The sequence below is a fragment of the Anser cygnoides genome, chromosome 7, assembly GCF_040182565.1.
Source record: "Anser cygnoides isolate HZ-2024a breed goose chromosome 7, Taihu_goose_T2T_genome, whole genome shotgun sequence".
NCBI classification, from domain to species: domain Eukaryota; kingdom Metazoa; phylum Chordata; class Aves; order Anseriformes; family Anatidae; genus Anser; species Anser cygnoides.
Genome location: NC_089879.1, coordinates 25,475,574 through 25,487,894, shown reverse-complemented (window position 1 = coordinate 25,487,894; position 12,321 = coordinate 25,475,574). Strand labels below are relative to the sequence as shown.

At 46.9% G+C, this 12,321-nt stretch overlaps 1 protein-coding gene across 2 annotated transcripts in view; it reads left to right on the top strand.

Moving 5' to 3' along the window:
* The window catches only part of LOC106030903 (hexokinase-1), a 42,129-nt gene extending 29,808 nt beyond the window's left edge, over positions 1–12,321 (top strand). For both annotated transcript variants that reach the window (XM_048069341.2, XM_067000179.1), the window contains exons 10-18: positions 637–941; positions 1,377–1,525; positions 1,628–1,747; positions 2,782–2,877; positions 3,863–3,962; positions 6,343–6,526; positions 8,742–8,897; positions 9,528–9,761; positions 10,476–12,321. In XM_048069341.2, coding sequence (XP_047925298.1) covers positions 637–941; positions 1,377–1,525; positions 1,628–1,747; positions 2,782–2,877; positions 3,863–3,962; positions 6,343–6,526; positions 8,742–8,897; positions 9,528–9,761; positions 10,476–10,620 — 1,489 coding nt within the window. In that variant the 3' untranslated portion in view covers positions 10,621–12,321. The remainder of the gene's footprint in view (positions 1–636; positions 942–1,376; positions 1,526–1,627; positions 1,748–2,781; positions 2,878–3,862; positions 3,963–6,342; positions 6,527–8,741; positions 8,898–9,527; positions 9,762–10,475) is intronic.

The window sequence follows — 12,321 nt, the reverse complement described above, 5'->3', positions numbered from 1 at the left end:
TGGTCTTTAAGGTCCCTTCCAACCCAAACCTTTCTATGATTCTGCCTTGGTATTGGGGCTGGCAGGGAGGACTGAGTGTTGTTTATGGGGAAATCTATGAAAGAACAAAACCACATAGCATTTAATTTTCAGTTTGCCACTATTTTGTTAAAAAAAAAATCAACAAAAAACATTTTCATTAATTAAGGAAAAACATAGCATTTGGGAAGCAAAAACCGTTTCCAGGAATACTATTTTGACTAACTGTTCTAGATGGTCAGGACTGGGGTGTGTTAAGATAACATACGTGCGCAATTTTTATTTCTGAACCGTTTCCCCACGCCATCTAAAGGACGGCTGAGGACCCTCAGAGGGGATCGGAGCAGTGCCAGAGCCAGGGGGTTTCTTCCATCTAGGGTCAGATTCAGGGGATGAGACTCTGAGTGCTCTGCCCTGTTTTTTGCTGACTTTTCTTAGAAATTTATGGGAAAAGAGGCTGTAAGGAAGAGCTGATCTTCCCTGGCAGTTTAATGCTTGGGAGGCCATAGATAGCTCAGGCTGGCGAGGCTCCTTGCTCCCCTTGCAGTCAGTCAGTGAGGTTTTGGGGGGCCGTGGGGGAGGCAACGCAGACGGTGGACGTGCAGCCTCTCCCTGCAGGTACGCTCGGCGCTTGCACAAAACCACCCGGCGCCTGGTGCCTGACTCGGACGTGCGGTTCCTGCTGTCGGAGAGCGGCAGCGGGAAGGGGGCGGCGATGGTGACGGCGGTGGCGTACCGGCTGTCGGAGCAGCACCGGCTCATCGACGAGACGCTGGCTGAGTTCAAGCTCACCCACGAGCAGCTGCTGCAGGTGAAGAAGAGGATGAGGATGGAGATGGAAGCAGGCCTGAAGAAGAAGAGTCACGAGACTGCCAAAGTGAAAATGCTGCCCACCTTTGTCCGCAGTACGCCGGATGGGACAGGTACAGAGCTGATCTGGTGTAAAGGAAGGGGAGACTCCTGAGCTGTGCTAAGGAGAAAATCCCAGCTCTGGGCCGGGCAGACAGTCCAGCCCTATTTCATTGCCTCTGGGTGCAAGCAAGCTGTGGCCCAGGGGAAGAAGACCACAGCTAGGCTAACGACCCAAACCCACCTGAACCCTGCCCACACAACCTGGGCAGTTCTTTGTGTTTCAGTGTGGCCAGCTAACTCTGATACTTTCTCGCAGTGAAAACAAAGAGCAGTTCTGTTGGGTCCTCTTTCCCTCACTGATTTAAACAAACAAAAAAAACCCAACCCAAAACAGCAACAACAACACAAAAGCAAACAAACAAACAAACAAACAAGTCTGGAATAATTAGAGCAGCACCTAATATCTTCACCTCATAGATTCTTTAAATACACGTATTCTTTTACAGAGAACGGTGACTTTCTGGCACTTGATCTTGGAGGGACAAACTTTAGAGTTTTGCTGGTGAAAATTCGCAGTGGTAAAAGGAGAACAGTTGAAATGCACAACAAGATCTATGCAATTCCTATAGAGGTGATGCAGGGAACGGGAGAAGAGGTGAGTATCTGTGCTTCTCTTCTGCAGCACTGCTGCTTTTTAAATACTTTTTTAAGAGCAGTGTAATGTACAACTTCAAACGCATGACTTTTCTCTTTAAAGCTGTTTGATCACATCGTTACCTGCATTTCTGACTTCCTGGATTATATGGGAATAAAAGGTGCACGGCTTCCTCTCGGCTTCACGTTTTCCTTCCCTTGCAAGCAGACCAGTCTAGATGCTGTAAGTTCATTAGTATTTTTTAAATCTGCTTTTGTGCTTATGCTAGGTTGTATTTCTCTGCCTTCATATCACCTACCCGACACTTACAGGAAGGTCGTGTGAGGGGAGGGTTCATGCTCTGACCCTGACCAGTACAGCTTGTAATATGAACAGCTCCTTTAAAGGTAGCAGTGCAAATACTGGTTGGTCCGTGGCTGTGACAGATGAGAGCATTTACAGTTTCCGTGGTGGTGATAGGCCCTTTTTAATGTAACATGTTTTTTTCCAATCATGTAAACCTGCTGGACTGTGATACTGCCCTGGTTTTGTGAGTGATAAGCACAAGCTGGGTCTGTCCTTCCCTGCTGCCAGCGCCTGGTCCCAGGCTGATCTGGTTTTGCTGGATGGAGTGGATGAACCAGGAACTGCCGGAGCCTATAACATGTCCCTGTCAGCGTATCCTTGTTTTCTTGGCTCTCCTGTTTAACTCCTTCACTGCCATGCATCTTCACCAATTCCATCTGTGCAGCTGTTAATAATATCTGGTCTACTTAGCACTTTCTTTGTAGATAGATATCTTTTCTTTCACACTTCTTATTTTTGAGTTTGTTGCATTGCTACAGTTTAGGCAGTAGTGCTGTCTCCTGGTGATCTGGCTTTTTAGTGAGCTGCATTTTCAAAAAAAAAAAAATAGCTTCCCAGTCTTGAACTACAGTATCTGAAGTTTTGCCTTTTTTTTTTTTTTTGATTTGTTTTTATTTTCTGTCTTTGGGCACGATGCAGAATGGTTCACTCATTAGCAAGTGTTTCTGTCTTGGAAATCTGGAGACTAAGCATGATTAGTTTTAGATGCAAATTCCAGAGAGATATATATAGAGATTTCTTTTTATAAAGTCTTCTGTATAACTACACACTAAAGCATTTTAAATTTCAAGTGTAGATGCAAGGAAGTTATTAGATAAAGTTACTCAGTGATGCTTCCTTAGAGGATTATAGGATTTGGGGCATTTTGTAGTGCATCGAGAAAAGTGATAACCTATTTGCTTTCTTTTTAGGGTATCCTCCTCAACTGGACAAAAGGCTTCAAGGCTACAGACTGTGAGGGAGAAGATGTGGTGTATTTGCTTAGAGAAGGAATTAAAAGAAGAGAGGTGATTATTATTATTTTTCCTCCTTCCTCTTCTTTCTCCCCTGCAGAGTTTACAGGCCTCATGGGTCAGGCTGGCTCCCTCTTGTGGGGTTAGTGTGCCTCGAGGAAACGGGCTGGGCCTCCTGCCCTGCACAGAAGGTGTTTGTCTTGCAGCAGGTCCAGATACAGCAGTCCCTGATGGCTTGTGGCTGTACTGGCTCTGGTGCTGGCACGTAGCCCAGTCACAACCCAGTAGTAGGATGGTCTAGAGGGTATGCAGCAGAAATGGGAGAGTTCAGCCACCAAACTGAAATTGCTACTCAAAATGAGCCATGCTGGAGATTTTTTCTTCACTCCTTTTTTTTTTTTTTTTTTTTTTTTCCCCAGAGGCTTCTGAATTTGCTAAATTTGGCAGACCTTTCCAAGCACTTTTCAAACCCTGTGGCAATTGTCACTGCATTAGAGCATGGAGAAAGCAGGAATTTCCAATGTAGTGATTGTAAGAAGGCTTCTCAGTGCACCCTAAATGACAGTTCCCTCCTCACCCCCAGCTCTTGTTCTTGAAAAAGTCTTAAGCAGCTTAATTGAAACTTTCTAGGAAAGGAAGAAAAACAGCCTGAGGAGAGCTTAAGTTTAACAGAATTTTATCAGTAAATGTTGCTGTATTTGCTACTGCACTGCTCTAATACAGAATGGCAGTAGATCTCTACTGTGTGCTTGTATGAAAGATCTATTCTTAAGTACGCCTAAGCCAACGAGAACAGACAGGAATATACCTTCTGCTGCTGCCATAGTCTGTAGTAGGTAAAGCATGCAGGGAGCCTTAGCTACCTGCTGGTACGTTAACTTCTCATTTCTGCGCAGGTAAACCTGGGCCAGTACTTCCAGTTGTTTGTTCTTGGTGTGTTTTGACAGTGACCCTTTGTTGTGTTCCTTTTGTGTCCCCTTTGGTGTTAGGGGTGGCTTCAAACCCAGAGTTCTCACCGTTTTATTTTTCTCTTCCAAAGGAGTTTGACTTGGATGTGGTGGCTGTGGTGAATGATACGGTGGGCACGATGATGACTTGTGCTTATGAAGACCCAAACTGTGAAATTGGACTCATTGTGGGTATGTGTTAGAAATGCTTTTCATTTGGCACTTTTTTTTTTTAAATTAAACAGCATGCAGACACCTGTCTGTATTCTCATGGAGCCGTCCCCGTTCTTACCTAAAAATAGAGCTAGGGTGTCCAGAAGTGAAAGATTTTGAGATTAACAGCTATACCTTCAGAAACAAGCCATGTGAAGGAGTTGAGCAAAATTCAACAGGCAGCTTGGTTCTGTGCTTGATCATTTGAGATGTCCACAGGCTGTAATGCTGAACAAATCGTGCCTGTTTTAACTGCGAAGATGCTGTGCTGCTTGGGAATTGAGCAAACTTGAGGTCAGGTAGTTTTATCAGCTCCTGGAGTATTTGTTAGTTTAACCCATAAGCGCTTCCCTGCCTGGGTGTTCAGGTGGCCCACAGTTTGCCTTGAGCATGCAGTCTCTCAGAATAAACTTGTAATGCACAGCCACAATTTTTGAATAGCATGCAATGGAAAGCTCTGATAGACAAAGTGCAGCAGCTAACAGCTTCCTTCCCAGCAGTGAAACACCTGAAATAATTCCACAGGTGACTGCTGATGCCTTTGCAAAACCTACGCCTGGGATTTGACAGTCCCTGTAGCATGGGTGCTGTGAATTCTCAGAGCTCTCCAGAGAAAGGAGTTTGCTGGGCTTTGCCAGGTGAGAAAGAGAAGGAAGGGGACAAGGCTTCTGTGAGCTTAAATAACATTTTCAGTTGCAAAGTGACTTGTAGGAAAATGAAAGCCACCAATTTCTCCTTCAGACAGTTGGAAAACGTCCAGGATGAGTCAGCACAGCACAGTGTGGGTAGGGAGCCGTGTCTGTGAGCTCCCTTGTTGACATGCTTTCAGTGAGAGTTCCCTGCCGGAAGGGCAGCATGTCCTTGGGATGCTGATAGCATCCTCTGACTGTCTGCTGCAGCCCTGCCTCATTCGGTGGCCTGGGTACATCTGGGATAAGGAGAGCAAAAGCCCCAGGGCTCTAACAACTCCCTCTCCCCCGCTGAGACTGCCTTGGCCGCTCTGATGGCTTGGTCTCCCAAGCTGTCCTGCTCTGCAGTGCAAGGAGCTGGTTGAACTTTCCTGCTGCTGCTTGTCAGGGAATAATATTCTTGCAGGGGTGAGTTCACATCGTGCTGTCTTGTCTGCTTGGCACCGCTTCTCCTCCTGGGAGAACCGATGCTTTGAGTCTCCCCTGCTGCATGCTTTGGAAACTGCCACAGATGAGGCTGGGTCCCTGCTGGCAACAGGAGATATCTAAAAGTCTGTCAGCCTGACAGGCTGTATTTAATGGCCATTCACATAGTCAGGAAGCCTTTAGCTCATTCTGGACCGTGAGACTTGGAGGCTGGCCAGTGCTGACAGTTCACACTGGGTCTGGTCCACCTTGCTCCTGCAAGTCTTGGTCTCTGTCTGCCAGCCCAGGCTTTTCCCCAAGACCCTGTGCTGAGTCTCAGCTTGGCTGCAGCAGGGGAGAACTGTGGGAGGACCGACTTTTGCTCAGATTGTATCAATATATCACCTAGTGATCACAAAGTAAAACACGCTTGCCAGTATAATTTGTGCAGAACCTGTGATTCAGGACTCATGTGATAGTTTCCTAGGCATCTTCACGAAGTTTTGTGCCCCAGGTAATAGCAAATCTGCCTCTCTTTGCTAACAAAGCTCTGCTTCCTAAGACTTAGTGCCCATGGAGCACTTGGTAATTACCACAATCCTTAGGGTTCCCTTTTAGCAGAGTCAAATATGGCATCATCTCAATGTGGAAGTTACCTGCCTCCCTGAGAAACAATAGAAAAAACTGAATTTTGTGCATCATAAAAAAACAAACAAGAACTAAAAAATGCCCTGCCATTAGCCAGCAAAATCCCCGGGTTTTTCTTTGCCTGATGCCTCAAATCTTCCTGAGGTTTTCACTTCAACAGTTTTTCCTCTGAACTTAGAAGGTCTGTGGGCTTTGTGGAAGGTGACTCCTAACTACAGAAACTTCAGATTTCATCTGGCTGCTTGCTGTGGTTTTGGGTTCAAAAACACTTGGAGGTCAGTGTGCTGAAAATGCCATGCTGCTGGTCCCCCTGTAACATGGGACCCTCAGCCCAGCCAGCCTGGATGAGCCTCTGCTGCTCTGAGCCGTGCTGGGCAGTGTGCCACAGCTTCCCTATAATGCACTAATATTCTCCCTTAGTTTAGGATTATCAAAGTATATTTTTGTTTTTTTTCCTTTGTGACTTTTGGAATTGACTTCATCATTCAGAAAAAGCACCTTCAAGATCCACCAGAAGGTTTTGTCAGGACTGTTGTTCTTGTGCCAGTGTTGTTTTGTTCAAAAAAAAAAAAAAAAAGTACAAAAACCACAGAAATTTCACTGTTTTCTCTTTTCAGGAACTGGCAGCAATGCCTGTTACATGGAAGAGATGAGAAACATAGAGATGGTGGATGGTGAGCAAGGACGGATGTGTGTGAACATGGAGTGGGGAGCGTTCGGGGATAATGGATGCCTGGACGATATCAGGACAATATATGACAAAGCGGTTGATGACTTTTCACTAAATGCTGGAAAGCAAAGGTACTGTGAGATAAATGCTGTGCTAAGAATAAGCCAGGCTGCCTCAAATGTTTTTGAGAGAACTGGAATTCTCCCCTTCTCAGAAGGGAGAGATTAAGAGTGGAAAACGAATGCAGCCCTTCTGTCCTGTGGGATTTCCCTCCTCTGTGCCTCTGGTTGCTTCTTTTTTTCTAGTTTTCCGAAGGACAAACATCCATGATCTTCTCTTTCTGCTTTCTCTTCTGTATGAGCAATGAATGTCTTTATCGTTGTCTGGCTGTTTTGCAGCCGTTCATTTAGCTACAGCCAAATTCCTCTGCCAGTCTTTTGGGTAGGAAGAGCTGTTGTGGCCACTGAACATCTGCCCAGAGCTTGTTTGCAACAGGGTTTTTGGTGAGAACTTCAGGAGGATTTAAATTAGTAAAATATCCTTTTTCTCATCCCATGTTGTACTTAAAGGTTTAAGATGGCTTGTCATTCCTACGCTCTTGGTCTCAGTTTAATCTCTTTTAGCTGAGTTCTTTTTGTTCAAGGGCTCTGCCTCTTGAAATCCTCAGCCTAGACCTGCAGGCATGGTTGGAGCTCAGAGCTGGTCACTGTAAAGCAGTTGCAGCCAGCTCTTACATCAGGCAATATTCTGGATGACATGCCACATTAGAGGACCTGCCTTTCTCGGCCCTGGAGGATGGATCCCATTATCCCATTTCGGGAACCCAGCTCTTGTGTGAGCAAGTGCTTCCCTGCCCCCATGAAGAAAGAGCTGACAAGGAGATGGACCCAGCACAACGCTCCTGGGCTGAGGCTGCTGCATGCCCAGACTGCAATTTTTCATAATTTCTCTGCTTTGACACGAGGGCAGTGAAGCTATTAAGAAAGTTGTGTGACTCCAGCAAATCTGCCTGGAAGCCTGGGGGATGCAGGCAGGTTGGCAGCTCCCTTGGGAAGCTCTTTAGGGTTTAGGGCACGAACAGATGCAGAGAGGTGGACGCTGAGCAAGCCTGATGCAGCGGTAGGGTTGGCATGGAGTAAGCAGCTAAAGGCAGAAGGGGAAACTGCCAAGGGGAATAATTTATTCCAGAAGAAGTTAGGCACTCGAGAGGGAAGGCGCTTGCTGGGTACAAGCCTGAGAGAGCTCATGGTATTAAATGGACTGCATGGCTTGCTTCCAGGTGGCTGGTGTGCTGGGCTCAGCTCAGTCCAGGGCAGAAACCCTGCTCAGAGCTCCAGGAGGTGAAATAAAGGATGCGTAGCTGAATGAACTTTTCAGTAAATGAGAAAGTGTTCAGCTCTCGTTGCTGAGGGCACAGCTTGGTCACGGACCACAGAATGCCCCTTTCAAACCAGAATGGTGCTGGAGGGGAAGGGGGGTGAAGCAGACTCCTGTTCTCAGTATGGGGCTGCCCCGTGCCAGCACTGAGCACCCCTTGGTGCGTGCCAGGAAGGGATCTGCAGGTGGAAAATATCCCTCTCTCTAGCCTGGGGCAAGCCTGCCAGCAGAAAACTCGGGTTCTGTGTGCAAAGTGAGGTCACGAGGGGTTCAAAACACTCTGGTTCCTCCCTGTGGCTTTTGGGCTGTTATTTCCCTGCTGGGAACCAGGTGCCGGAATTAACCAAAAAGCACAAACCAACCCCGAGCCCCTGGCTCGCGTGTTTACAGGTCAGTGATCCTGGGAATGTGCTGAACATACCTCTTCACATTCATTTATTTATTTTTAATTTCCACAGGGTGCTTTGCAGCACAGGACTCCCTTAAAAACTCTGCACTCCCAGTGCCTGTACCTTGTGCTTTTCCTGTAATTTTCCTGCATGGGGCCATTGAGCTTTTTCTGTTCAAGGCCTCAGCCAGGGTTTGAGAGGACTCCCCAAACGCTGGGCAGTGGAGACTGGGTTCTGCTCAGGGCTGTTGCTGAGGGATGCACAGCAAACTTACTTTCAACCGGGCAACAGGTTTTCATTTCTCCTCTTTGGCAGAAATAGCAGCCATTGTCAGCACCTGCCTACCTAGTGGGAAATGGTAGTGAGGAGTACGTGAGGTATTTGTAGACAGACTCGCAAGGTTTTCCACTGCTTTTTCTTGCCCAATTCTTGTAATAAATGGCCATTCTGTATAAATCACTTTGCATATTTCATGTCCCCAGCATGTGCAGGCAGGACGTCTAGTTGATATGCATCTGCAGTGCCACTTTTGCAAGTATGAGCTGTGTCCTCTGAGCTGTGCTGCTGTCTTCCATTGCAGGTACGAGAAAATGATCAGTGGGATGTACCTGGGGGAAATAGTCCGCAATATTTTGATCGACTTCACCAAGCGGGGGTTCCTGTTCAGAGGCCAGATTTCAGAGACGTTGAAGACCAGGCATATCTTTGAAACCAAGTTCCTTTCACAGATCGAGAGGTAAGAGAGCACGGGAGGCTGTTCAGAGTGAAATATTGTGGTAATGCTCATCTGGTGATGCTGCTGGAGGGGACTGATGGCTGGAGAGGATGGCTCAGTGCTCCAGAGATGATTTTGGTTTCATTGAGAGCCTGTACCTGTGCAGAAGGGCTCTTTAAAGCACTGGAAATCAGGCTGTTTTCCCGTGCCTGTTGTGTGTGCCTAGCTATAACTGTTGAACTGAATGAGAGCTAGCTGAATGTGTGCTTCTTTAGTGGATATTTTTGTGTCTTTATTGCTCAGACGCTATCTTAAAATCTGTCGAGTCTTTATGGGGGGGGGACACAATAAAGTCGGTCATTAAAAATACTTTCCTGAAATGCACTTGGTATGAAAAGAGAAGGGGAAGCAACGCAGAGCTGTGCTCAGAGCCCCTCTGGCTTGCCTGTGCCCCTCTCCTGCTCTGCCCGAATTTGGCATCAGCATGATGTCGGGGTGGGTGCATTTGCGTTCTCTGGTCTCTTGTACCAGCAGCAAGGACGGCTGTGTGGCCTGGGTGTGTGGGTGCAGCTCTTGATGTGGAGGGGGTTGTGCTGGTGGCTCGACTGAGGAGGGCCTTTAATTAAACGCTGTGTTCTTCTGCTCCTGCAGCGACAGGTTAGCTTTGCTTCAGGTGCGAACCATACTCCAGCAGCTGGGGCTCAACAGCACCTGTGATGACAGTATCATTGTCAAGACCGTGTGTGGAGCAGTGTCGAAGCGAGCGGCTCAGTTGTGCGGGGCTGGCATGGCTGCAGTTGTAGATAAAATTCGGGAGAACAGGGGATTAGAGCACCTGGAGATTACGGTTGGTGTGGACGGGACGCTGTACAAGCTACACCCACAGTGAGTGTTCACCTTTCTCTGTGTTTGTTTGCCTGTGACCTGTAACGTGTTGCTGCATGTCCCTTTCCAAACCGATTTCTCTTACTTGCTAGAATAAGAGCCAGGGAAAAGAGATCTTAATCAGGGCTGGTTGGGCTTTCTAAAAGGTAATCAGAGGATCATGAAGGATTCAGGGGGCTGTGCCAAACTAAAGGCAACACAGCTTGCTGGGCAAGTTGGAAGCCACACAGGAAGGCGAATGATCTCTTGGCTATGCAAAGGCAGTGACAGAGCAGTGCTCGAATGCCTGGTGCCTCTTTGCATGGTGCCTCTTGGGCAGACATTTCTGTCCATCAGGCAGAGGAGGTGGGCTGCTGCAAAGCAGGGGCAGGTGAGGGCAGGAGTCTGCAACAGCTAGCAACACAGGGAGGGGAGGACTAGTGCCTGTCTCCAGTGTATACGGAAGGAGGCAGGTAGGAAGATGACCAATGCACCATCTCGTCTTTTGCACTTTGCTGTGGCAGAAGAGATCCATCTAACCCCGCATGGAGAGAGAGCAAAGGGCTGGGGTGAAAGTGCTTTGCCCCTGCTCCCAGTCTTCACACCCACCATAGTTTCCAGCATTTTATTTCTCTCTGCTGTGAAAGGGGGAGCGCTGCAAAGGCCCGTGGCGGTGCTATGCTCTGTAGGTGCTGCAAGACCTCCCTTGCCCACTGCCATTGTTTCCCTTCACAGCTTTTCGAGGATTATGCACCAAACAGTCAAAGACCTGGCACCCAAGTGCGATGTGACCTTCCTGCTTTCGGAAGACGGCAGTGGGAAAGGGGCAGCGCTCATCACGGCGGTGGGATGCAGGCTTCGTGATGCCGAGCAGAACTGAACTCCACAATTCCGGCCCTGATTCTGTCTTGTGAGCACTTTCTCATAAAGCAGCGACTGCGTAGTCTGAACTGGTAAATAAATAAATAAAACAGAACTCACTGCTTTATTGGGAAAAAAAATACAACTAATGACATAAAAAAGTATAGGATACAAGATAGAATGTGTGCTGTTAATAATATCTCCTGGTTATGGACCCCAATCTGCATGTTTCTTATTCACCTTGTTGGTACCTTCCCCATCTGTAGGTCATGGAAAAAATCAGTCTATAATTTCTGCAGATGTCAAAAATCAGTTGTTGTCTGAGATGAAATTGCCCCCAGTTGATGTGCGTTGAGAGCTGCTGTTGCATCGTACCAAGTGTGACCTTTGCAGCATCCCTGTTACGTGCACCGCCAGCACGCTGACCACCAAACCTGGGTGTTGAAGCTTTTAGTGAAAGGGAAGCAACGGTTCCCTCCTGCATATCTACCTGCTGTTGTTTCGTTTAAAGCAATCGTGGAAAAATCGCGGTGTGTCGGCACTGTGCACGCACATGACTCTGTAGTGGGACTTGACAATGTGACTTACTTGCTTCCTCGATGCCTGTTTTGTCATGGTAAAATTAAAGTAAACGCCCTTGTCCCACGGATCTGGTTCCACTGGTATTTCCCATTGCTTTTGTGAATAGTGTTGTGTTACCGAGCAAAACCTGTAACATTTGGGCAAGAAATCCCTAACGAGTAAAACACAGTGGTTGGCGATTGGGGTAATCCAAATCTCCAGACCTGGGAAATGGGTAGATTTATGGTCCCTAGGCAGTCTGTGCTGTATTCATCTGTTTAAGGGGTTGTATAAAAAATATTTTTTTCTCTTGTTATGAGTTTAGATCAGGGCACTGCAGCTGCCCTTCTACAGGATCTGCAGCCAAACAGTGTCACCTGGATGTGTACACCTCTGTCTCTTGCCTTAAATGGGTATTTGCTTCCACGCAAAGCTTTAATCTTTAATACTGTTAAGCAGCCACTCGAAACACAAACACTCAGCTAGAGTTAATGACCAGAAGGGGATGTGAGGGTTTGAGTTTGGTCTCGATGTTGAGGACCTGGGTGCGTAAACTAAACAAACCACACAGACAAAATTGGACCCAGCTTATTCCATGAACTAAAGCAGCAACAGGGTTCGTATCATATACACTTGGTGTATTCTGCCCTCTGTCGAGCTGATGCCATTATTATACTTGCATAGCAGTTGCATTACTTAAATCGAGAACCAGTTAGGAAGGCAAAAGGTAACTAACATTTGCAAGTCACGCCGCTTTCTGCAAAGAGGGAGACCCCACAGCAGTATTTAATTCCCGCTCTCCTACCAAAAATGAATTTGAGATTTCTGCATGGTTTTCCCTGCTCTCTTCTCCTGCAGAAAGTAGATGGAAATTTGCAGGCTACTCTTCTCTGTCCTCTTTCCACCCCCTAAGATTTGGATTGCCCTACCTATTGATAACATTTCAATATGCATTATGGTGCACTGTGAGTGAATGTTGTAAAGTAACATGTGAGTCGCAAGCAGTCATCGCAGCTTTAAGTGTGTGTCTACCTGAAAAATTGCATGCCTAACTGGTTTTGCAAAGGTAGAGAGTCTTTTTACTTTGCACACTAGTAGCTCCGATACTAGTGTTACGTGATATTTGTGAAAATATTAAACTTTTTTTGATGTGCGTTAA